The 24,633-nt window shown below is 37.9% G+C and overlaps 1 protein-coding gene across 1 annotated transcript in view; it reads right to left on the bottom strand.

Annotated features, from left to right (window-relative positions):
• LOC124357700 (B-cell lymphoma/leukemia 11A) overlaps positions 1 to 24,633 on the bottom strand; it is an 80,022-nt gene that overhangs the window by 20,771 nt on the left and 34,618 nt on the right. The window contains exon 2 of the mRNA XM_046809704.1: positions 5,337 to 5,771. Coding sequence (XP_046665660.1) covers positions 5,337 to 5,771 — 435 coding nt within the window. The remainder of the gene's footprint in view (positions 1 to 5,336; positions 5,772 to 24,633) is intronic.

The following is a 24,633-nucleotide window of genomic DNA, read 5'->3' as shown; positions in this document are numbered from 1 at the left end:
ATTCGCCGATTCGGATTGCTTATATTTGCTCGATTCGCCGATAATGTTTGATTTCAAAATTATAGGAATTTTCCCACACCTTTGACTGGTTTTGACAAAGAGTTTTCGGTTGTTAGATGACGTGTTTAACATATCGTCATAGGTCTGTATTTTATGCGTCACCGAGTACAATATTGACAGTCAAAAGATAAAAGACTCGATGAGTAATATATAAAACGTGACTCAAAAGGTATAAATCTTAAAAAAGAACCGAAAACCGACCCACACGACAGCGGCTCGAATTTCAAACTCGATTAGTTTCCGAACAAATCCAATTATGAAGTGAAACCGAAGAATTATTAAAACCGAAGTGCGAAGAAAACAAAACAATCAAACAGGCGAAAACAATTACAATAAAGAAAGCGATAAATTTCTCCGTGATCGGTCTGTTTACAAGATCAGATTTATGTTCGGAATCGGTAAAAACAAATGCCAGTGAGAAATTTAATATTTTGTTTGCGAGGGTAATTTGGCTCGATAAATAAAAGTTGGAGCGCGACTGCCGGGGGTGAGTAGCGTAAGTGTTAATATCGCGAATGAGGGGTGGGGGGACTGTCACGGCTTCTTGTTTCTTTCTTATTTGGAGTCACATTTCAGTGTCAGAAGATGATGGAAAATATACAAGGCGAGACTGTTATGCAATCTCCGAGTACAGTTCGAACACTCGCGGGGATATTAAATGTCAAGAAGAAAATCTGCCAAACAAAATTTTTCAGTTTGGAGGAATGACAGTCCATTGAGTTGAAGGGACCAGTTCGTCATTCCCCTGTGAAGATGATCCGAAATTTCACATTTTACAAAATCTATTCGATTGACAATAAATCTGATCGAGATGTAAAACTATTTCAGGCTAAATTCTCCCCACCCTCTTCCCACGGAAGAACATGTGACTACTGATTGGTGGTTAGTTTAGAATATGAAAATTAAAAATACACACCTTTACTTTACGTTCACATACATGTAAACATTTTAGACCATATCAAAATTTATCTCCCTTCTCCCAACTGTAACACGACTGATATTTTCAAGTGTTCTTTAAAAAATAATAATAACCCACTTGAAGATGTTTAATGGATTTACCAAACGTTACCCAAAGTAAACATCTCCAGGAAATTATATTTAAAAATAAAAAGCTCACAATACAAAATGAAAGGTATCGAAACTCCTAGCATTTGATCATTCTATTCTAAAAAACTTGAAAGAGATGATTTTGGATCACATATTCTTAAAAGCAACATTCGTGATAACTATTTTGTTAACAATGGAAGAAGTGATAGAAGATTTTTGTTAACAAGACTTCCATAACAAACTCCCGGACAAATTAAAACATGCAGTGAGTGTTAAACTTTCAATATTTTCTAAGAACGCCGAATGCTTGTGTCACCAAATTGAAATTGTTCTTTTTGAAGCGCATCCGACGCCAATCTGATCCTCCCAGGATTACTGGATCCAAATTGTTTTCCCTTAATTTACGTCGTCGTAATAACGTATCGTATCTGGACACTGCAAATTTTAACAATTGTGGATTTGCACCTGGCCACAAAGAGCTCCACTAAAAGCAACGCAGGAAAATTCAACCCCATCAGCTGTTACTTAAAGGGACACATAAAGTATGCAAATGATGCTTTATTTTAAGCTCGTCTCTTTTGTCAGGGAAAATCGTCTCTGGACAAAAACAAAGGAGGGTCCGAGCAACCCTCGCCTAAAAAAGTAGCAGAACGCAACCGGTCAACAACAATTACTGGCGATTGACCGTTGCTGAGTACTAATCGGCACGAGAACATGCGCTGGAGGGTCGCTATTGAGGTGCGAGGGTGTACACTGACCTCTGGCTGGATCTCATTTGCATCACACGCGCCCTTTGTCTGCCCTTGCAGCTGTTGGGCAAGGGCAAGCAAGGGTGCAGCGATGACAACAACTGTCCGTACATCACCGGGAGCGTCACAGGCGAGTTGCATCGTCAACAGCCTCTAGCCTGTAACACTCGGGCATTCTCGGGAATTCGCTGGATTCTCCTTTTGAGTTACTATCTTTCAGAGTCCAAAATCTTCTCATCACAATGCTAGTAATGATGTCGCACGATGCTTTTAGTTAGTCCAAAATCCACCTGTTCACACTCCCCACTCTAAGAATCCTTACTCATCCTTTAGGTGCTCTAGGACACGATGTTATTATATCCAAAAAACCCAGCCCAAGGAGGATTTTAAATTATGGTAATGGAATTCATTTAACAATTCAATCATTTTTAAAATTAGAGAAATTAGTTTAAAATTGGCACTGTAAGAATTGTACGCACCATTTGTGTTCTAGCAACTAAAATAGCATACTTTTGAGACACCATTGATGGCAGAGTACAAAATCAGTACACAAATGTTTGTTGAAACATTACATACAATTTTTTATGTAAGTTGACATACGGTGTTTCCCTTAAATTACGCCTTTCGTTTGATCAATAAATAGTCTCTCTTAAAGTTGGCATATTTATTTTGAACCTTTGACAACTATGGGCGCTGCGGAACGACAACTAACAGTGTGGTGAAAACTTTTCAAACTATTTTTTAGTTATCAGTGGACACCCCTCGATAGAGGTCAGATTTACCATAGAAAGTGTGCTCCCAAAGCGATGCCGCCGCATCGAGTGACCGTCGCCCGCCGTGTTGCAACCGAGAGTAGTATGGACGGACGACTGTTAATGCCCAGAGTAGTCATCGGTTCAACGCTTTATGGCCTGGATGTTCGGCAGCCGGTCACCGGATCCGGGCGACGATCGGCGTACCCGTAAAAACACCGTAAAACACCGTCGGCATTTACCGGCCGACCTCCCGACTACATGCTTGCAATTTATTTACAAATTCAAATGTGCCTTAAACGTTTTTTGATATCACGAACTGGTTGGTCAAGGACTATGTCAAAATGATTTCAAGAAGAAAAGCAAAACCTCGCTTCATCAAATTATAATTATAAATACCACAATTGTAAACTGATTGCCATCATAATCTTTACAAGAAAGGGCAGATTCCAGGAAGAGCGCAGAGTGAGCTAAGCCTGAGAGCTAAAAGTGAGCTACTGTGGTCAGTAGCAAAGCCTGACTGTACAAATGACGTCACGTAAGCTATCCATCAGCTGTGCTCTGCTTGAATACAGAATAGCTTCAACCCTTCCACCCCTCGGCCCTCAGCGCATCTGTTATTATTGATAACAGATTGCCACCAGCCGCCCGTGCCCGAGCCGATACTAATTTGATTTCTTACAGGACTTCTTTATGTGCTACTGGCTCAGGCGTTACGATCACTATATGGAATACTACGCACGAGTACGTAGTTTACTATAATGTATTACTCTAGATTGGAACGTTAATCAGCAGAATATTTCACCATAAAATGATTCAATTTTACGATTTTGCCTTACAGGAAATCCTAATAAGTACCTTTCAGAAAAGTCATTCCAAAAAATGTATAGATTGTATACGACAAAAGAGTTACTTCTATTTCAAATAATTGTTAAAACCTTGATGGTTGGATTGAACTTATGGACATACATGTCAGAGTTGACAATATATTATTTTCTGCCTAGAAACTGGTAAACCCAACTAAAAAAGGCCAATACTGGAGCATGCATGTGTATTTTAACAAACAATAACGTATTTACAATATAAACTTTTAGTCAGGCACTCTTCGGCTCGCTGGTGATAAGAACCTCGCTTTCTGACGCAGTCAAAACTAATCAAATCAAGGTCTGAGAAGTTCGACCGAAGATCAATAGCGTGTGGTAGGTGATGTCCTGGCCGTGCCGGAGAATGCCAGAATCTATCAATGTGCGGCTCGCTGGCGATGAGAACCTCGGTTTCCGACCAAGAGTATTTCTAAACTGATCCAAATCAAATTCGACCGAAGATCGGTAGCGTGTGGTAGGTGATGTCCTGGCCGGGCCGGAGAATGCCAGAATCTATCAATGTGCAGCTCACTGGCGATGAGAACCTCTGTTTCCGACCAAGAGTATTTCTAAACTGATCCAATACAAGTTTCGACCGAAGATCGGTAGCGTGTGGTAGGTGATGTCCTGGCCGGGCCGGGGAATGCCGGAGTCCAGCATTGTGCGGCTCGGTAGCGATGAGAATCCGCGGTTCCCAGCCGCATAAAAGGTTCCGACCACTTAAACCGTGCAATCATTTATACTGCCACTTAATACTGGGAATTAGGCGCGGAGACAACCAGGTCTCGGACTGGTCAGAGTCGCGCTAATTGGAGGAGATGACCATCGAGCCGGCTTTTAAATTCGGAATGTGGAAGACCTTTCTGGGTGAAAGTCTCGGGAAATAGCTTCAATTCCCGCGTGACAATTACCGTTTTGCCGCCAAATGTCACACGCTCATGGTCGCGGCGGCGGCCATACTGCACAGTGCTGCCAATCGTCAATATGGACAGTTTAAAAGATACATCATAATCTTATATAAATCATATATTATAGCTTGTTTATTAGTGGTGTTACTTATCTAATATCAGTGATGACAACTGTTGTGTTAAAATATGATTCGATATGGTGATAATCATGTTTATTGTTTACATAGACCGTAACCATCAATCAAGAAGGGAATGTTTCTGACAATATCAATGTAAGTAATCTCCGGTAGGATATAGGAGTTTAAACTGATACGAGACAATGCTAAATAAATTTACTTCCACACAATTAAACACCAGAAACAATCTGGTAATTCAATAATAGAAGAAAGCGAAGACAATTACTTGAAAACATAATATTTGTTCAAATCAATAAGCAATGCAGACCCGAGTTCCTTAAACGACCTCCATCAAAGGGCCCGCAATCGATGGGACCTCAAAGGGTCATTTCAAACGCACCCTTATCTGCCACTGGACGCCACGCGCATACGTTTTAAAGAGCGTCATCTGCTTTAGAAAAGTTTAATTTTATTTATAAAAAAGAGGGATGCTCGGGTGGCCATGGACAAAGCTAATCTGGGAGGGGTGACAAGGGATGACCACCCTTCAGCCCTGTATCGTCCACCCTTCGTCTGCCGCACTGGGTCTCTGGGGCAATTATCACACGTCCTCAGCTACTGACCGACACCGCCACCGCCGTTAGATACATATAATTACGTAAAAAATAAGGACAAATGTATGTATATTGATATTTACAAGTGTCCGTCTTCTAAACATGAATATAATACTTCATTCATTTTTTGGATTGATGATAGTACATTACTATCAAAACCGTTGTTCTTTTTCTAAGGATATGAACTGGGAGGGAAAGGATGTTTCCGATCTGTCAGGTTCTCTCACCTGAGTGCGTCGTGTTAGACTCAGCGTCTGCGACTTCAGTCCTCAGTTTCTTGCAGGGGCCCTCATCGGGCGAGGAGGTGATATCCAGCTCCTCCTTGATCCTGGGAGGGCTGTCAGGATCGGGCTTGATGGGGGTGGAACATCGTGGTTCGTCATCGTGGGAGTGTGCCGGGCTCAGATGCCTCGGGCCAGGTGTCGTCTTCTTGATGGGCGCCGAGATGCTGGGACGGCGGGAGTTGACCACCCCCAGGACGCCGCCCCCGTCATCGCTATCCGCGGACTCTCCGCCTCCGGCAGCAGCCTCACAGCTGTAGTTCTCCTTGTTACACGCAAGCACCTTGTGTTGGATGAACTTGACGATATCGGCCAGCACGAAGGACTTCTGACAGACCCCGCAGGTAAGGATATCCTGGTGGCCGCCGCCCTCCGCGTCCGCTGCAACAGAAAGTATCCTTTACAGCCCAACCTTAATTTTAGCAATGATAGTTTGATGAAAAACATATACTTTGATGATATAAGTCAATCATTATGTTCAATCAATGTTTAAAAATTAGAACATAAAAATGATACACTTTAAAACTATCTATCTGCTAGATAATACAGAAAACATTATTTTAGTTAAAGACACACACATTTGTGAGAGTATACTAAAATACAAGGATAAATCAGTTATCTAATCATCTACTAAAACGATGTTTGAACTGTAATTAACCAATAATTTCAACTAGTTTGCACGGCTGACAATATGATCAAATGCAGAAATTACAACCAGTGTTCCTTCATCAAAATAATGTGACACAACTAAAGATGTGTTATCGTGGTTGTCTCGCTTTGTCCAGGCAGAACCGTATCGGCGAACTTTCCGTGTGTGTGACAGACGAGGGAGACAATGGCGCTATCGCTGTTCTGTTATCGCGTTATCAGCTGTGGTGTTGCTGACAGCTGGCCGTTCATAGCCGGTTGTCATATCGATCCCTGACTATCGATCCTCACCTCTGCGCTCTCTCTGTCCTGACGGTGATCGTCCTGACATGTTCTAAAGGAGTGGGTCATACCTAGGCTATGCTCAACACAAATATAGACACGACTTAAAATATTTGAAAACCTTCAGATGTTTTTAGTAACTTAAAATCTGTTGAATCATATTTTTAAAACCTTTACGATATATTATTTTGTTTAAGATTCCACCTTCATAAAATACATCATTATAATGTACTATAAAACGCATTTTTAAGAAAACATCTAGGTTTATTACATAATGTGCAAAACAGTTTTATTATATTGACTGCTTAAAAGTAGAAACGATGAGAGTTATTTGTTTACCAACAATTAAACTGTACTTACGAATTAACTGAACATAAGTTCAAAAAGAATTTTTCCAGATAGTAATATACTTCTGTGTTATTTTAAGTAAATAACCAGCACCCAATGAATTCATTTTATTTGATACGATTGTGCTATGACGAAGATTCAGTTGATGCTGAGAGGTGCCATTGTTAGCTCGCGGTCACGTAGAGGCAATGTGTTCCCGATTCCAGGAAACGGAAGTGTCTGTCGTGAGAGGTGCGGCGATAGGCTGTGGTAGGACATGCGTGGACAGCGGCCTGCGATTGGTTAGCGTGAGGGTCAGTTCCGGTCAGTGGCCCCGCCCCCGCTGGACTTGTCCACACCCCTCCACCCCCACCGACAGTGGTCAGTGTCCGACACTACAGGGGTGTGAGGCAGCAATTACACGAGTAGAGTGTCAGAGCCGACATGTCGGACTTTGGGACAACACTGGCTGCTGAGAGACTAAAACGTACAAAGCGGTGGACTCAGAAACCACTGTGAAAATAAAATTCAAGACACCCGCACGCACGCATCCTACCTACATTCACAGAAATGCAGCAAACATCAAGGGCAATTCATACTACCGAATAATAGCCTATGCTTATGCTGTCGATTGTCTTAGCAACTGTGAAATTTACCCACAGTTTGAATTTTCTTATGAGGCTTTAATCTGTTGTCAGTTTTTGCAATTTTCTGTCAAAGTCTATACTTTTTTAAAGTATTTTTTAAGTAATAAAGTATTTGTTGTAATAATGACTAGTTTATCTAATTATATACTGGAATATACTATTATTATGATATCTTACAGTTAATTTATTGATATATAGGTTATATTGTAATTGTTGCTTTGTCATGTTCTAGAATGAATGTGTAGCATTTAAGTTGGTGATTGCATTGTAATTCGGACGTTTTGTTATTTATGCAGTGCATGTTATCAATTCTTTGTGTGTTCATGTCTACAGTTAATATTAGATAGTTACGTTATTTAGTATTAAGTTTTAACTCTTATTCATTGTTATTTAAGTCTTGTCATCTTGACTGATAACATTTTTATTATTAGATGAAGTGCCGGTGATAAATAAATATCCTTACGAGAGATTAATGATAAAAGAATTAAAATAATTGGGCCTAACCACCAACAAAAGTGTTCCTTGAAGTTTAGAATATTATTTCGGCGGTTGCATTAAATATACACAAAAACAATGTGTATTTTATTAGAAGAAACATGTAATGCAAAAAATGTATTGTAATAATAGGTCTAAACATTGTGTTAGCCTATTAACATATAAATCACCAATTATACTTTATTTTAAATTTACAATTTTCTGGTTTACAATAAATAATTTTCTGGTTACAATAGGTCTAAACATTGTGTTAGCCTATTAACATATAAACCACCAATTATACTTTATATTAAATTTACAATTTTCTGTGAATCTGATTTATAATTATGTAATCCTACACAACAGGTATAACTATATTTATCTATAGGAACCTAACATAAATAGTACGCCTATTACGGCAGGCCAGTTAAAAAACACTTCCAGATTCCAAAGAATCTAATGACAGTGAAGTGTCGTTGATTGTAAAAAAAACACATTACAATTCGGTCGTAAATTTTCTTTACATTTTCAGTACCTTGGCTTTCATTGCGGGTATATAATCCACGATAACCGCAAAAGCCCCGCTTTTAAATATTTCCGAGTACGCAAAGACCAGAAATTGCGATATTTTGATATACGCGGTCCTAAATTGATCGCAGCCCGTCTCCAATACACTTGAGGACTGGGTAAGAGGAGGGGTGGAAGTGGGGAGGGTGGGGGATGATTGGACAGAGTCAAAGTGTGACCGCAAAGGGATGATCCAGATGCCATCCATTGATACGTCTGCAGCGATCGAGTCTTATTAGGATCCGGACATTCCGGCATGTCGCCGTCCACTGGTCTTGATTAGTTGGCGCTGGGTAGGGTGGGTTATGTACGTCATACGCTGCAGCGGGGAGCACCGCTATGTCAAATTTAGGTAGTCAATCAGTCTGTTTATCCGAAGTATTGTTTTATTCGATTACACCCTCACGCAAAAATACTTTTAAGAGAAAGTGCATGGCAAAGGTTTTTTTTCTAATAGACTGTATTAAACCCTGCAATTTGTAATAACATTGATATATTTGTAATTATAATTCTTACTCTACTTATTGTTTTTTTTTAGCCAAAATTCGAATTAAAATCCTAACAACATATTTCGCATACAATAAACACTTGCATGATACATTGTAGTATTAGGGGCTTGTGTTTTAAACAGGTTGTTTAAAATAGTTGATGTTTATAAAACCTCTGCTCAAATTTCATTCGTTTTATTTACGCTGACTATTGGTAAAACTAACTATTTCCCCTCCTTGAACCGCAGGTAGTTATCGTACAACAGGATTGATAAAAAATACTGATCATTGCACGAAATTCTCTGACTAAATCAGATTTGAGCCTTGCAGTCAGCGAACCGCATCAATATTTAATTTAATAAAAACGTTAAACTAGCACTAGTGCTACTTATGGGTGTTATTAGTATATAATCATGGATTTGTCAAACAAAAATAATGTAAGACTTATTTGTACGAAATTAACTGTTCCCTTCCAAAATTCTTACATTGGGTCACATCACTCAGTATATGACTTTCAGTAGGATGAACGTGACTTGCAGTAGGGTTTGTAATAATTGGCCAGACGGTTTGCGCGACGATTTTCACTTATTCTATAGAAAAACAAACAGCCGGCCCGAGCGGGCAGGGGCGCGACAATGGGGGGTGGACAAAGGCCCCTATCGCGCGCCGTGTCGCACCCTCCTGTTTAAGTATGGTTTTTACCCTTGAAGAGTTGTCAACCGAAGTAGGTCTATGTGCCATGTCCCTCTCTCCTCCCCCACTTTTTACTCCCCCAAATCAATAATCTACCCCGGCCGTTTACTGGCCAGACAATGTGCTGTTTCTAATTATTTCTACATTAAGCGGTTTTTTGTCTGTTTTTTACGACTCGCAGATAATTATCACTGTATCGCTTGTGGGGAATGTTATGGTTGAGCAACACGTGTTTTGATGGGCTCTGCTGTGTTAGGTCTGCCGTATTTGGCTACATTTAGTTGGGTGGAAATGAACTTTCATTTTGACGGTGGACCTAAATGATACAGGCATGTCATAGCTTACAATAAATATTCTTATCTGTGTTTCACCGTAACGCCGTCACTTCTAACATAGATAATGTTTTTTTAATTATTAAGTACACACCAGCGTAATTCTGTAGATTAACTATATAGTTGTACCACGAAACACTGCAAAAAATGAAACGTAGCTTATGTTTAGTCTAATTGTTTCAGAACCCACATTTTTAAAGACCATATTCCCTTGTTCTCTTCTTTCCACTCATGAAATAAGGCGGCATTCAAAATTCAGACTGAATTTGTAAACAAAGTGTCAATAGCCAATCACTAACGACGGCCAAAGGATACGGCGATATCTGCCGGAAGTACAGTTTAACAGTAATGGAGGGGACCTCCCGTAGACCAGACGGGCTCTGAGTCATCGCTCAATTTTAAAAAGTGTTTGTGAAAAGTGCTCTCATTAAACTGCGCCCCGGGGGTGGTCATTAGTCCAGTCGCCCCCTGGAGTACAACGGCCATTGGGCAGTACGGATACTACACTATAATACACATCTGCGGGTAGACCCCGGGCGTGCCGAGGCTAAGGGCCAAGAGTGAAAATTATTCGTAGGTTTGTAGCTTTACTAGAGATGAATGGATAATAAAACCGTTTTAAAATGACAACGAGAGTAGTGGAAATATTGAAATGGAACAATTTCTTCTAAAAAAACATCTTGTCAAAGTGTGAAAAAAAATAAAAATAGTAAGAAATTACCTTTCCTCCCTTCTTCTTGCCTTGCTGATTTAATAATCCTACACGCTACTTCTTATTTATATCCAATCAAGGGTAGTCTACTCAAAAAGCAAATTATTACTACACAGAAGTTGCACTTTCTGTGGAATAATATGTGGAAGACTGTAGAAAGATGAGACTGTAGACAGGAAATACTAACCAGAAATAACAAAATGACGATAAAGGTACTATTTAAATTAACGGTTCACGAGTTAACAAGTTAATAAATTATTTAACATATCATTTTCTTTTCTTTACCAACCGACACAAGGATTCAAACAAGCACCTAACAATTATAGACCTATCAATTTATTTGACGACTTTCGAAAATATTAGAAAATTGCACCGGAAGAATGCCAGAAGCAGATTTTGAAATAACAGCAATTTACCGCCCTCGAGGGTTGTCAGAACGCCGGGGCGAGGTCCCACAGAGGCCATCATCAGTATTGAAGCCCGCACCGTCGTGTCTGAAGGTGTCGCGGGATAATGGCCCATGCTAATGCGAGGTGGAGCCTCAGCCTCGCCCGTAGGTGTCATTGTGCACAAGAATGCGGTCACCTGACGCTGACTCTCCCCGGGACATGACCGGACATCGTCATCTTTCATGCAAATCGACCCTTAATTATCCGAGAGAATCGGTCGCGTTCGGAATGACGATGGAGAGTCTGGAGGTAATGGTCGGTTGGATGTCGGAGGTGAGGTGCAGCTTCGGATTGTGTAGGGCCATGTGCCGATTGCCGGGGACCCAGGACCTAGGAGTGCCTTGCGTACAAGTGTCGTGACGGGATTGGCACACATCGACAGCGGTTTGTTGGTTTTCTGACACAACCAGTTTTATTCACGAGAGAAGCATTATTCTACGAGTATATTGTATCTTTGGTGTTTTTCTTGCAGTGACACCTAAGCGTGGCATACCTCAACGTTGCCTCACTAAGGATAAACGAAATAAGATACTCGTGAAGGTGTTCCAACAAAAACGATACTTTTAATCCAGTATAACGTGGATGAGAATATTACCTAAGAAGTACACAAGATTATTACGTTTTGCCGAAGAAAACATCGATGAGACAGATTGAACAGAACCAACTGACGAGACTGCCGGGTGTTGAAGAGGTGTGAAGGGGATGTCCTCGCTGGCAACAAAGCGGTGGCCAGTTTCAGTGGTCGGGTGTGGCGCCGATTCCGTATTCAATATTTTTGATTGATGCTCACGGCCGCGGGTGGCGGTAATTTCCCGTTTCCTGCCCCTCTCGCCCCCCACGCCCCACACCCCGCCAACCACCCCCACTGGACAATGCGCCTTCCTTAACTTTGTCAGACCACGGATAGTTGACTCCCAATATTTATAGCGTCGTGTTCTTAACGTCACGCCTCTGAATTGGAATATTCTGGCTACTTGCGCTGTACCCACTTTTCTAGTACAAAGAACAGTATATTTCACGCAGCTGGTTGTAATTTCTTCATAAGTATTCTCTGCACTCTCGGAATAACTCAATTATTAAGTGCTAATAATGTATTGTAAAAATAAAAAGTTATGTAAAACTAAAGTTACAGTTCATTTTAAATATATAAGTTTAACATATTTGATACTTAAATACATATTTAATCCATTAAAACTAACTAGACATTTCAACGCAACCAGACATTTCTACGACATTACATTACAGTAGTAGTTCTGATCGGATGTAAGAACTAGTTCCCTGGAACCATCATGGCCGGTCTTAATTAGGTGACCAGTTAATTTGGCGCTAGACGTTGTGGTGAGGGGAGGGGGAGGCAGGGATCCAAATTGGTCATATATCTGTCTGGAGTTAGCTATCGCCCTTGCGAGCCAAAATAAGGCAATTGGTAGACAATAAAAGAAATCGATGCAGCTCTATCTATTTCCGCAACTTTCTCCCCCCCCCCCTACAAGTTCCCGACTGCTTGGGCAGACCTCATGAATAAATCAAAATACTTTGCCGCATTCCATCTGCCCTCGACCAAGCGTTGTATTTTTATAACACCGTAATAATTGAAAATCCACCCCGTTGTTGGTGTTTAGTTTTCGAGAGCATTGATCATTAAAATAATGTGTCTGCTATAGAAAGCGTAAATGTTAAGGAAGTTTATTTTGTAAAACGAATGCAGCCATAATATGTTGAGTTTGCGAAAAAATTCTGATTCTTATAATTAGACTATGTAATGCAATTTTCTATGAGAAATGCAACAGAATTATTTACACTTCAAATATGTATTCATATGAATCCATTTTCCTCTTAAGAGATTCATTCGAAAGACCCAAAATTAATCCTTTGGTTTCGAACGCAGTTTTGTTCATCATGTTTTTATGTGTTGAAGTTAAAATTATTTGTATTCAACCTTTTTTCATTAGTTAATAGTGAATAGGTAGTGTATACCTTTTTTATCTGATTAAACGTTTTAGTAAAAATATTTTAGACTACTTAAACATTAAGGTCATGGTAGAAGAATGGATATGACAGGCAGCCAATCCGACCTGTTCTTGTGCTTTGTAATACAGTAATACACAAAGCAGTGTACTTGCCGAGTTACTATTTATTAGCCGGTCGGTTATGATACACTATTCAAGTGTATTGCATATTACAGCTTTATTGCCTACGAGATATATATGCACTACCTCTTACCTGAGCTATCCTGGCCTTCATTACTGATGTCATAAGCAGTGTTACAGTTATAATGACACTTGGTAGTACAATACAGTGACACCATACACAGAACTCGGTTGGAAATTCCTTAGACAGTGTAGAAAACTATTTCAAGCTCATAAACTTCTGATATAAATCACATAATTAAAAAAATGACATCATACTGTAAACTCAGTTTGTACTTCATTCAAGGAGAGCAAATTAGTAATCTCCTGATTTGAACCACGTACAGAACATGGTGATACCAAATAGTTCACTCAGTTTAATGTATCTGAGACACAGTGGAAACCAAACTCCCAAGCTCCTAATCTCCTGGTAAGAACTACTTCAGAATAAGTTGATACCATACAGTGCTCTCAGTTTTGCTGTATCTGAAGCACAGTAAAAGCCAAATTCAAGCTCCTAATCTTCTAGTAAGAACTACTGCAGAATAAGTTGATACCATACAGTGGGCTAAATATGCTGTATTTGAGACACAGTGAAAGCCAATTTCAAGCTCCTAATCTCTTGGTAAGGACTACTGCAGAATAAGCTGATACCATACATTGGACTCAATTTGCTCTATTTGAGAAACAGTGAAAGCCAATTTCAAGCTCCTAATCTCCTAGTAAGAACTACAGCAGAATAAGTTGATACCATTCAGTGCACTCAGTGTTGCTGTATCTGAGACACACTGGAAACCAAATTCAAGCTCCTAATTTCCTGGTAAGTACTAATGTAGAATAAGTTGATACCATATAGTGGACTCAGTTAGCTGTATCTGAGAGAGAGTGGAAGCCAATTTGAAGACCCTAATATCCTGATATGATGCACGGCTCTTGATGAAGCTATGGACTTGTAGGGAGACCGATGACAGTACAGTAATCTGAGCGGGCGTTTTGGCTAACAGCTGGTCTCAGTGGCGGCGGTAATGTCGCTTTTTGCACCGCCTTATTAGCGCTTGCGTTAGTGAGCAGAGGTTCGGGTCAGCTCCACTCTCGTCTCATCTCTATCATCTTTGTCGGCGTCACTATCGGAGTCGCGCCGCAGTCTGACTTGATACGTACTTGTGGTCAGATGTGACCTGAGAATGATAATACTACTGTTTTTGCTTTGTTAACATACAAACTTTTGTTTACTAGCACTTATTGTTTAGGTCAATTTGGAGTAGCATACAATCTTTCAGAAGGTCAACACTCAATGGATCCAAACGTGTCATAAGAAAGTAAATTATATGAATTACGTGTTTGTAAAATATTGTACAACATGCCATTTATACCGGTCCAATACAAAGTAATATCTGTTAGACTTCACATTCTCCACTAAAATAACACAATTTCTTGACGTTGTACTTGGAACGTCTTGACTCTCGAATCTGACCCAATTGGATTAACACCTGAGGAGTCACGGGGGGGGGGGAGGGGTGACTTGACAGTAGCTGTGTCCTCCGAGACCACCAATCAGATTAGCTGTCCTGAGGCACCTGGACCGGATGTAACCGGATTGTCGGAAGAAGCGTCGTGTTAATGACGCCACCGTGACGTCACAGGGCTCTGATGTGATTATGTTGACGTCCACACGACCCAGCCACTGCCGAGCGCCTCCAGCGTACTTTCCTAATCCAATTCCGCCAAGAAAACAAACCCTCCCAACTCTCTTGTGTGACCCTCCCCTGCCCCCGCCCTGTCCCGCTAACTTCCGACCTTTGCCATCTCACTGTTTGCGAACTTTACTATCAAAACTTTCAGTGCCTTTTAACATTGTGAACTCTTTTGTGGATTGAGCACTACTCACTCTACCAAAGGCTAATGTGTAAGGCAGATAAAAATGCATTTAATGCCAGGTTAAGTGGTACTGTCTGCACTAATAAAGTATATCACTTTATTGGAATATATATTTTACTCTTCGCTTTCCAATGACAACGTATATCTATAGAGTATAGACCCTATATATTATGGACGTATTTAATTTTTAAATAGTAGTTTTGACGTGGGTAATAGTGACAAATATTACACGTAACGCAAGTAGAACCTTATATACACGTATTTTACAGTTCTTTTTGTTTCTAAGTTTATAAAAACGTTTTGTTTACGCAATGTTGAATTAAAATCTTTGTTTTGTCTAAGAGTTTTTAATGAATTAGACCTAAGGTCATATACGTTGAACCATACGTGAAAATATAAGCAGCAAAGGAATTATTTCACGTTTACATTTGAATTTGCACATAAGCAAAAAAATGGTGATTGTGTACTAGTTTTGTATGTTCCCTAGGGTAATACTTTGATAGCAAGCCAACACATTCTTAGAAAAAGCATTCACGATTCAGGATTGAAGTTTGACGTGTTGAAGGTCCAAGGTATTTATCGTATCTTTATCGTATTTCATCCTAGCTCCAATTATAAAATCTTAACATAAAACTCAATGTTTACTTCTCATTACACGAAACGCTGGACAATAAACATACCGTAAATCGCAATAAAGGATCACAGGAGTGAATGGGCGCAAACAAAGAAATGGAAATCGTTGCCACAAAAGTTGTTTGCGTTCCGAGGGGTTAATGTGGTGCACAAACAGGCCGATTTGTGGTGAGCCCCCCACGAGCGCCATAACGGTGGGGTGTGGGTGTGGGACACGGCCAATCACGGGCTCGTCCATCACCGGCAAACGGGAGACATAAAGGTACCAGAGGGAGAGTAACGGGACCTGGCAGGTGGCGGAATCGTCGGCGATAACATGGACAGAAGTTAGGAGAGGATCGGGAGACACAGCCGAGAGGAGATGAGATTGGGTTAGCAGATGCGCGTACTGAGAGAAACTATAAGAAAGAAGATAATAAGTAATATCACAGAGGGACCGTGCCAGAAAAGTGCTCAGGGAAATACGAAATGAACTACAGAAACAACTAATAATAAAACTAAAGGACAACAAAAATGAAAAAATCCATGAAAATATTTAAAATAGCCTTAAGGGACTGTAAAACTGATGACAAAACTAGAACAGTATAGTCCAAAAAATAAGCAGTAATAAAATCTAATCAAAATTAACTTGATCTAAAAATAATAACTGCGAAAACAAACAGTTAATAAGAGACAAACTGAAAAAATGCAGTCTGATCAAACAACTAGGTTTCATGAATGTTTAAATACTTTCCTACATTGAGCAGCAAACAAATGCTTCGGTGGTATTTAAAAACACATAGGTCATACTGCTTTAAGAGAAAGTAACAAAAAATCATAAAAAGGGCAGATTAATAATTAATTAAAGTAACTTTTTCACTGCTTTATGGATTAAGCTGAATAAGATTACTGAAAGGTGAAGCTTGAAAAATTGAATAGGAATTGGAAACCATAACAGAGTTTAGCAACATTGTGTATCACAGTAGACGTCCAGAAATGATTCATTGTTATTTTAAATTCGTTAACCAAGTTTTACGCGAGAATGATGACCGCCATAAGCGGCCGTAACGGCGCAGTGCTGTCGTTGTTTTTGCGGTTTAATGACTACGTGTGGTTTACTGCGGAGAGTACGGTATAAGGCAGCGGTTTGATGCCTTACCGCGAGGTCGCCGCGTCCTTATAGCTGAGGTCTGTTGTCTGTGGAGCGATTGGCAATACCTTCCTTTGTGAGGGTTTACAAGTTCCACCAGCAGGCCAGCAGTGTGATACATGGCACACATACATTAGTTTGTTTATGTATGTGATATAAAACACATAAGACAAATGTGCTGATTTCACAGTCTCCTCACGGTGGCCTGGTATAGTGAGGAATTTCTGCTAGGGCTGATAAGAGTACCGAAGTTTATTTAATCTCAACGGTGATCACCAATTTTATACAAGTACATACATAAATGATGACAACTGTGAACAAAAACTTGCCTAGTTAATAATATATAATATTATTGGCAAAAACTAGCATAAAAACTTGCCTAGTAACTATATATAATATATATATATATATATAGTTATACATATATATATATATATATATATATATATATATACATAAATTTGTGGCATGAACAGAGTATCAAAATACAATAGCAATACAATACTTACAATACCACAAATATATACTTTGCAACTGAAAGAACCTTATTCTGACTGCCTTTTCATTAAAAAAAGGCAGTCAGTATAATAAAATCAGCCGGTTATTTAAAACATTGCAAACCAATCTTTGCTAGACTAGACATCTTCACTGGCTTTGGCTAGTATGTGTATAGTTCTCTAATCTGCATTAGGACAACTTTGCCAACCTTCGTTGGAGGTCTGAAGTCCACAATCTCTATATTCCAGCGATGTCATGAATTCTAAAGTGGAGACTTTCCTCCACAATGAAAAACTTTCCAGATATTCGTCACTTGGACTTCAAACGTACAAGTAAGAAAAAGTTGGAGGATGGTTTGTTCTAATTGCTACCATGTTTTGCAGTCGTGAATTTGTACAATCGGTGTATTATATGTTTAATCTTTACATCAGTTTCAATGTTTTCAATAATTTAACGCTTAGTATCCGGTAACAACGGCCGGTCGCTCAAAGTAAGATAGTGTTGGTAATTGTAATTGAAAAGGAAGATGTCTCTATACGATTATGAATCCCTTAATGACACGAATTTGAACACGATCGTGTAACTGACAGGTTGAGAGTAAGGCACGCCGGCGGTAGCGGCACGGAGCAGCGTGCTGATTCAATCAGCTGGTCGAGATCGGGATGTTAATTGGCCTGGACTGGACCAATCACGTGCGAGGAGAATCTGAGATAAATGCTGGGACTGCCATATGTCGGACGTCTCAGATGCCGCATATCTCGGTGACCTTCCCACGACAACACGTAGGCTACTGGCTACTGTGTCGTCATGGGAGGTTGTACTGCTTCTCTACAGAGTAAAGAGTAGCGAGTAGTATGCACAACAAGGATATGACCTTGAAATGAACGGAGGACCGGTACAGTCGCGTTAATAACACATAAACCCAACAAGTATGGTCAAATATCTCATTTTCTGGAAATCCGGTTCGGCCGTCTGCAGGTTTAAACGTGTTTATTTATTCACGGCAAACCCATTACATACAAAGATTACACAAATTGATAAAAAAGCTGATAAGAATAATAAATAGTAAAGCAGTTGAAAAAGGTGATGATTATAGTACCAGAATAAATTAATAGCATAGTAATAATAATAATTTGAATGTAAATGACGTAATAATAATAAAATATCAACAACGTTAGAAAAATAAATAATAAATAACAACAATATAATAATAAATAATAAGTCCTTTCCTGGAAGCTATACGGTTTTTGGACTATTCAAAATCAAATGACGTAAATAACAGCGTTTCGTCATGGAGGCCAATTGAATGGATAAAGTTAATCCACAATTATAACCATGAAGCCAATTAGGAAAACAACCAAAAAACACCAGAATCACTTGGGACGTATCCAAAAAGATTGGCTAACCGTTATATAACAGGATCTCAGAACAGATCGTTTCTAGCGGTGATACCTTCAAATTTTAGGTTGAAAGTTTCAACTGTATCATTGTTTAAAACATTTTGTAGCGCCTAAGAATATCTTTAACTCGTTGAAAAGAAATCAGCGAGAAGATCTCGTGAAGGAGTGGAGAGCGAAGTGGCAACCACTGCAACTGTACAGTATATCTCTATCACCGCCAGCTCACCTCTCGCAGTAGCTGTGAAGTGTGAGAGGCGAGCTATTAGTCGCCTTTATTGCGGAGATGTCACCCGCCTGCCTGTTGTCTATTGCTACTTGCTACGTACAAGCCCTCCGCTAATGTCTCGACTCCCGAGTGTAACAAGCCTCGACACGGTTCCCCGACAACAACAGGACCGTCTCAGCCAGCTTTCTATAAGGCATAAGTGAACGATACACGCTTCCCTACTGAGATATGTGTATAACGTAAACGATACTAAATAACTAAAATTTCTAAGATACAATAGGAACGGATGAAAGGGAAAGTCACTCATGACTGCATCTTAATCCCAACACACCTTAATCAATGAATTTTGTCTTTGTTATTTTTGGCACATTTTATTGTTTATTATGCATGTTATTACTACCTGCTTCTATGTATAATTAATAATAGTTAATAACATTTCGTTTAGTTATGCTAACAAATATTACACTATTAAAACATGCATCACCGTTGGTTTGTAATAAACAAAAAAGACTAGGATCGTAAATGTGTGTGAAAGTTTCCAAGAGGCCATATAATAAAAATTACAACTCCATTATACCTTGAATGATTAACCGAAATATTACCAACCAAAAATCACTTTGAAATTTTTAAAAGAAAGTTGGTAACTATTTTATGTTGTTTATTGTGGAAAAAATAAATCAAACTAACAACTAAAACCTTTACAAGAAACTTCAAATAAACCAAAAAACAAACACCACTGCTAATGGCAAATGAATCTAACATGAACTGTCTGCATAATAGCAACCAACTAAACAGCAAAATATTGCTTAAAAATAAAAAAATATATTGAACTGGAAAATATTTCTATAAACTATTGACGATTTGAAAAATAATAATCTTAAAAACATTAAATGCACAACAGTAAAAATAACACATTTTGTATCCGTACTAAAATTGATATGTAAGAAGTTAATTAATTAAATCCTAATAAGTGCTAAGATAATAATAAAAAACAAACACCACTGCTAATGACAAATGAATCTAACATTGAACTGTCTGCATAATAGCAACCAACTAAACAGCAAAATATTGCTTAAAAATAAAAAAATATATTGAACTGGAAAATATTTCTATAAACTATTGACGATTTGAAAAAATAATAATCTTAAAAACATTAAATGCACAACAGTAAAAATAACACATTTTGTATCCGTACTAAAATTGATATGTAAGAAGTTAATTAATTAAATTCTAATAAGTGCTAAGATAATAATAAAAAAACAAACACCACTGCTAATGACAAATGAATCAAACATGAACTGTTCTGCATAATAGCAAACCAACTAAACAGCAAAATATTGCTTAAAAATAAAAAATATATTGAACTGGAAAATATTTCTATAAACTATTGACGATTTGAAAAATAATAATCTTAAAAACATTAAATGCACAACAGTAAAAATAACACATTTTTGTATCCGTACTAAAATTGATATGTAAGAAGTTAATTAATTAAATTCAAATAAGTGCTAAGATAATAATAAAAAAAACAAACACCACTCACTGCTAATGACAAATGAATCAAACATGAACTGTCTGCATAATAGCAACCAACTAAACAGCAAAATATTGCTTAAAAATAAAAAAATATATTGAACTGGAAAATATTTCTATAAACTATTGACGATTTGAAAAATAATAATCTTAAAAACATTAAATGCACAACAGTAAAAATAACACATTTTGTATCCGTACTAAAATTGATATGTAAGAAGTTAATTAATTAAATTCTAATAAGTGCTAAGATAATAATAAAAAAACAAACACCACTGCTAATGACAAATGAATCAAACATGAACTGTCTGCATAATAGCAACCAACTAAACAGCAAAATATTGCTTAAAAATAAAAAAATATATTGAACTGGAAAATATTTCTATAAACTATTGACGATTTGAAAAATAATAATCTTAAAAACATTAAATGCACAACAGTAAAAATAACACATTTTGTATCCGTACTAAAATTGATATGTAAGAAGTTAATTAATTAAATTCTAATAAGTGCTAAGATAATAATAAAAAAACAAACACACCACTGCTAATGACAAATGAATCAAACATGAACTGTCTGCATAATAGCAACCAACTAAACAGCAAAATATTGCTTAAAAATAAAAAAATATATTGAAACTGGAAAATATTTCTATAAACTATTGACGATTTGAAAAATAATAATCTTAAAAACATTAAATGCACAACAGTAAAAAATAACACATTTTGTATCCGTACTAAAATTGATATGTAAGAAGTTAATTAATTAAATTCTAATAAGTGCTAAGATAATAATAAAAAAACAAACACCACTGCTAATGACAAATGAATCAAACATGAACTGTCTGCATAATAGCAACCAACTAAACAGCAAAATATTGCTTAAAAATAAAAAAATATATTGAACTGGAAAAATATTTCTATAAAACTATTGACGATTTGAAAAATAATAATCTTAAAAACATTAAATGCACAACAGTAAAAATAACACATTTTGTATCCGTACTAAAATTGATATGTAAGAAGTTAATTAATTAAATTCTAATAAGTGCTAAGATAATAATAAAAAAACAAACACCACTGCTAATGACAAATGAATCAAACATGAACTGTCTGCATAATAGCAACCAACTACTAAACAGCAAAATATTGCTTAAAAATAAAAAAATATATTGAACTGGAAAATATTTCTATAAACTATTGACGATTTGAAAAAATAATAATCTTAAAAACATTAAATGCACAACAGTAAAAATAACACATTTTGTATCCGTACTAAAATTGATATGTAAGAAGTTAATTAATTAAATTCTAATAAGTGCTAAGATAATAATAAAAAAACAAACACCACTGCTAATGACAAATGAATCAAAACATGAACTGTCTGCATAATAGCAACCAACTAAACAGCAAAATATTGCTTAAAAATAAAAAAATATATTGAACTGGAAAAATATTTCCTATAATAAACTATTGACGATTTGAAAAATAATAATCTTAAAAACATTAAATGCACAACAGTAAAAATAACACATTTTGTATCCGTACTAAAATTGATATGTAAGAAGTTAATTAATTAAATTCTAATAAGTGCTAAGATAATAATAAAAAAACAAACACCACTGCTAATGACAAATGAATCAAACATGAACTGTCTGCATAATAGCAACCAACTAAACAGCAAAATATTGCTTAAAAATAAAAAAATATATTGAACTGGAAAATATTTCTATAAACTATTGACGATTTGAAAAATAATAATCTTAAAAACATTAAATGCACAACAGTAAAAATAACACATTTTGTATCCGTACTAAAATTGATATGTAAGAAGTTAATTAATTAAATTCTAATAAGTGCTAAGATAATAATAAAAAACAAACACCACTGCTAATGACAAATGAATCTAACATGAACTGTCTGCATAATAGCAACCAACTAAACAGCAAAATATTGCTTAAAAATAAAAAAATATATTGAACTGGAAAATATTTCTATAAACTATTGACGATTTGAAAAATAATAATCTTAAAAACATTAAATGCACAACAGTAAAAATAACACATTTTGTATCCGTACTAAAATTGATATGTAAGAAGTTAATTAATTAAATTCTAATAAGTGCTAAGATAATAATAAAAAACAAACAGAGCAAATACCTGTTGATGGACCCATAACGAAATTCATTAAATAGTACAACACATGACACATCGGTGGTGGACCTGGGGTCGAGGATAGTTCAAGGTAAACTGAGCGAAGTGATCGAGAGGGACAACAACCCTTGCCAGGAGCTGCAGTGACCCCTACCGGCCCTTCAGTCAACTAGTCCTCCCTTCGCCTACCTGTATCGCTGCTCGGCGACGTACAACATCTAAGCGGAATCTAATAGCCAGCTAAACACTCATTAATAAAGAGTGTTTCATAATTAACTCATATATTTGCATTGCTAATCCAGGGCCGTGTTCCGAGTAGTGCGTGCTCTTCACCGATTTATCTGCTGAAGAAAGGTTGTGAATGGTTGTAAGAGGCAGCACTGGTATGAATCCAACTGCAGATAGAGTAGCGGTAGCATAGGTGAATGTAATATATGTGGGAATTTACGGCTCGAGTACGGAGTACCAGTTAGTTTTATTGCACGCCTCCCACAAAAGATGACCATCACACAGTTATCGTCTGACGGTTATTCTTTTTCAGTAGTTTCTTAGACAGTAAACAAATCACTGCTTTATGCCCTTTAGATGGTATTGGAATGGCATTCGGGTTTTAAGAGGTATTCAGTGTAAATTTACCAACACACTTAAGTTGAGTACGCAGTAGGCCTACAGTCCTTCCCCAACAAATTGATATGACCTATGCAACAGCAGCAGATTCTTTTACTCCTATCCGTCCATTAACACGGTTGCTATCTCAGAGCAAATCCAAGAGCATAGTCTAAAACGTTCAAATTACAACAGCTACGAAGAAAAATTGAAATATTTAGTGGTAAAGAATTTTCTGAGCGTAATATCATGCTATGTAACGGCAGATGGTACTTTGCCTTGTTGTTATTACGACTGAGACTATACGTTTCTTAAAACAGTTCCTTAAGCTCAAAGAAAATATCAAGTTTTTAAGTATACCAAAAGTGCATTGACTTTAATCGTAATCAAAACTTATTTGGTTCTATCCGTTATCCGTATGTCGACCTTGAAATGCCTAGAAGTGTCCCAGATAAGTCTGCTCCAGTTGTCCGGCAGGTGTGGGAGTGTGTGGGAATCCGGCGTGAGAAAACACGAGTAGCCGAGGTCCAGGCTATCAGGTGCTGGTCTACAAATTCGCAACCCCTTCAGTGTTGTTGTGGCCGGCCTTTCTTCACACTCTCTCTCATCCCCGCTTTTGTGCTGGCGGAAAGCTGCTCTAAGGAGCCCCGGTCAAAGCAAACGTTCACCGGTTTTGTCTTCCTGGACAGTTTGGAACTTCCGTTGACTTTTACACTCGTGCAATTGTGCTGCACTTAAAGGCTTACTCGAAGGTATTAGTTTTTCGATGGCTGGATTTTTTGTGGAAGTATCTTTTGCCATCGACAATTAATGGCAAATTTGTTTCTAAAGATGTACAAACTTCAAGAGATGAAAAGTTTTGCACTTCTGGTATAGTATTCAAATGACTAATACACACGACCTTCGCCGCATCTCGTATTCTTGTTGCCGAGGACCAGCTGGCGGTCCTGCGCGCCGCGGTGTCCCAGAGATGACGCAGCAGTAACCGGGTATTGTGGGCTTTACTACCGTAAAACTGTGGCCAGCTGAGTGAATGAACGCTGGACCCTCACGTCCCATTGATGTAAACAACTGACATTGTCCGGCCTCGACTCCTTCCAGACCATCGGTTCTCACGCGGCGACAGAGGCTGGCCACCTACATCTCCCAGATGAGTGCCATTCCCATTCGTACAGTACTGTTCGTGGAAATCTGGTCTTTGTATGCAAATGCGACTATTGTACCTCCGCTTCGGTTTGTTGGAAAAGCTTAAGCAACCGCAATAATTAATAAACTAAAACGTCTATGTCGTTAATAGACAAACATTAGACAAACATAATTTACTCTACGACTTCTTGTTTTGTTTTTAACTGACTTAACCAAACGCATTAAATCCTAAGTTTTAAATTATATTTTTTAATCTCTCGACCTTGAAAAATAAAATTTGATTAGTATTGTACT

This window comes from Homalodisca vitripennis, chromosome 3 (genome assembly GCF_021130785.1).
Source record: "Homalodisca vitripennis isolate AUS2020 chromosome 3, UT_GWSS_2.1, whole genome shotgun sequence".
Classification (NCBI taxonomy): domain Eukaryota; kingdom Metazoa; phylum Arthropoda; class Insecta; order Hemiptera; family Cicadellidae; genus Homalodisca; species Homalodisca vitripennis.
Note: the sequence above shows the minus strand (reverse complement) of the source record. Positions and strands in the feature narration are given on the sequence as shown.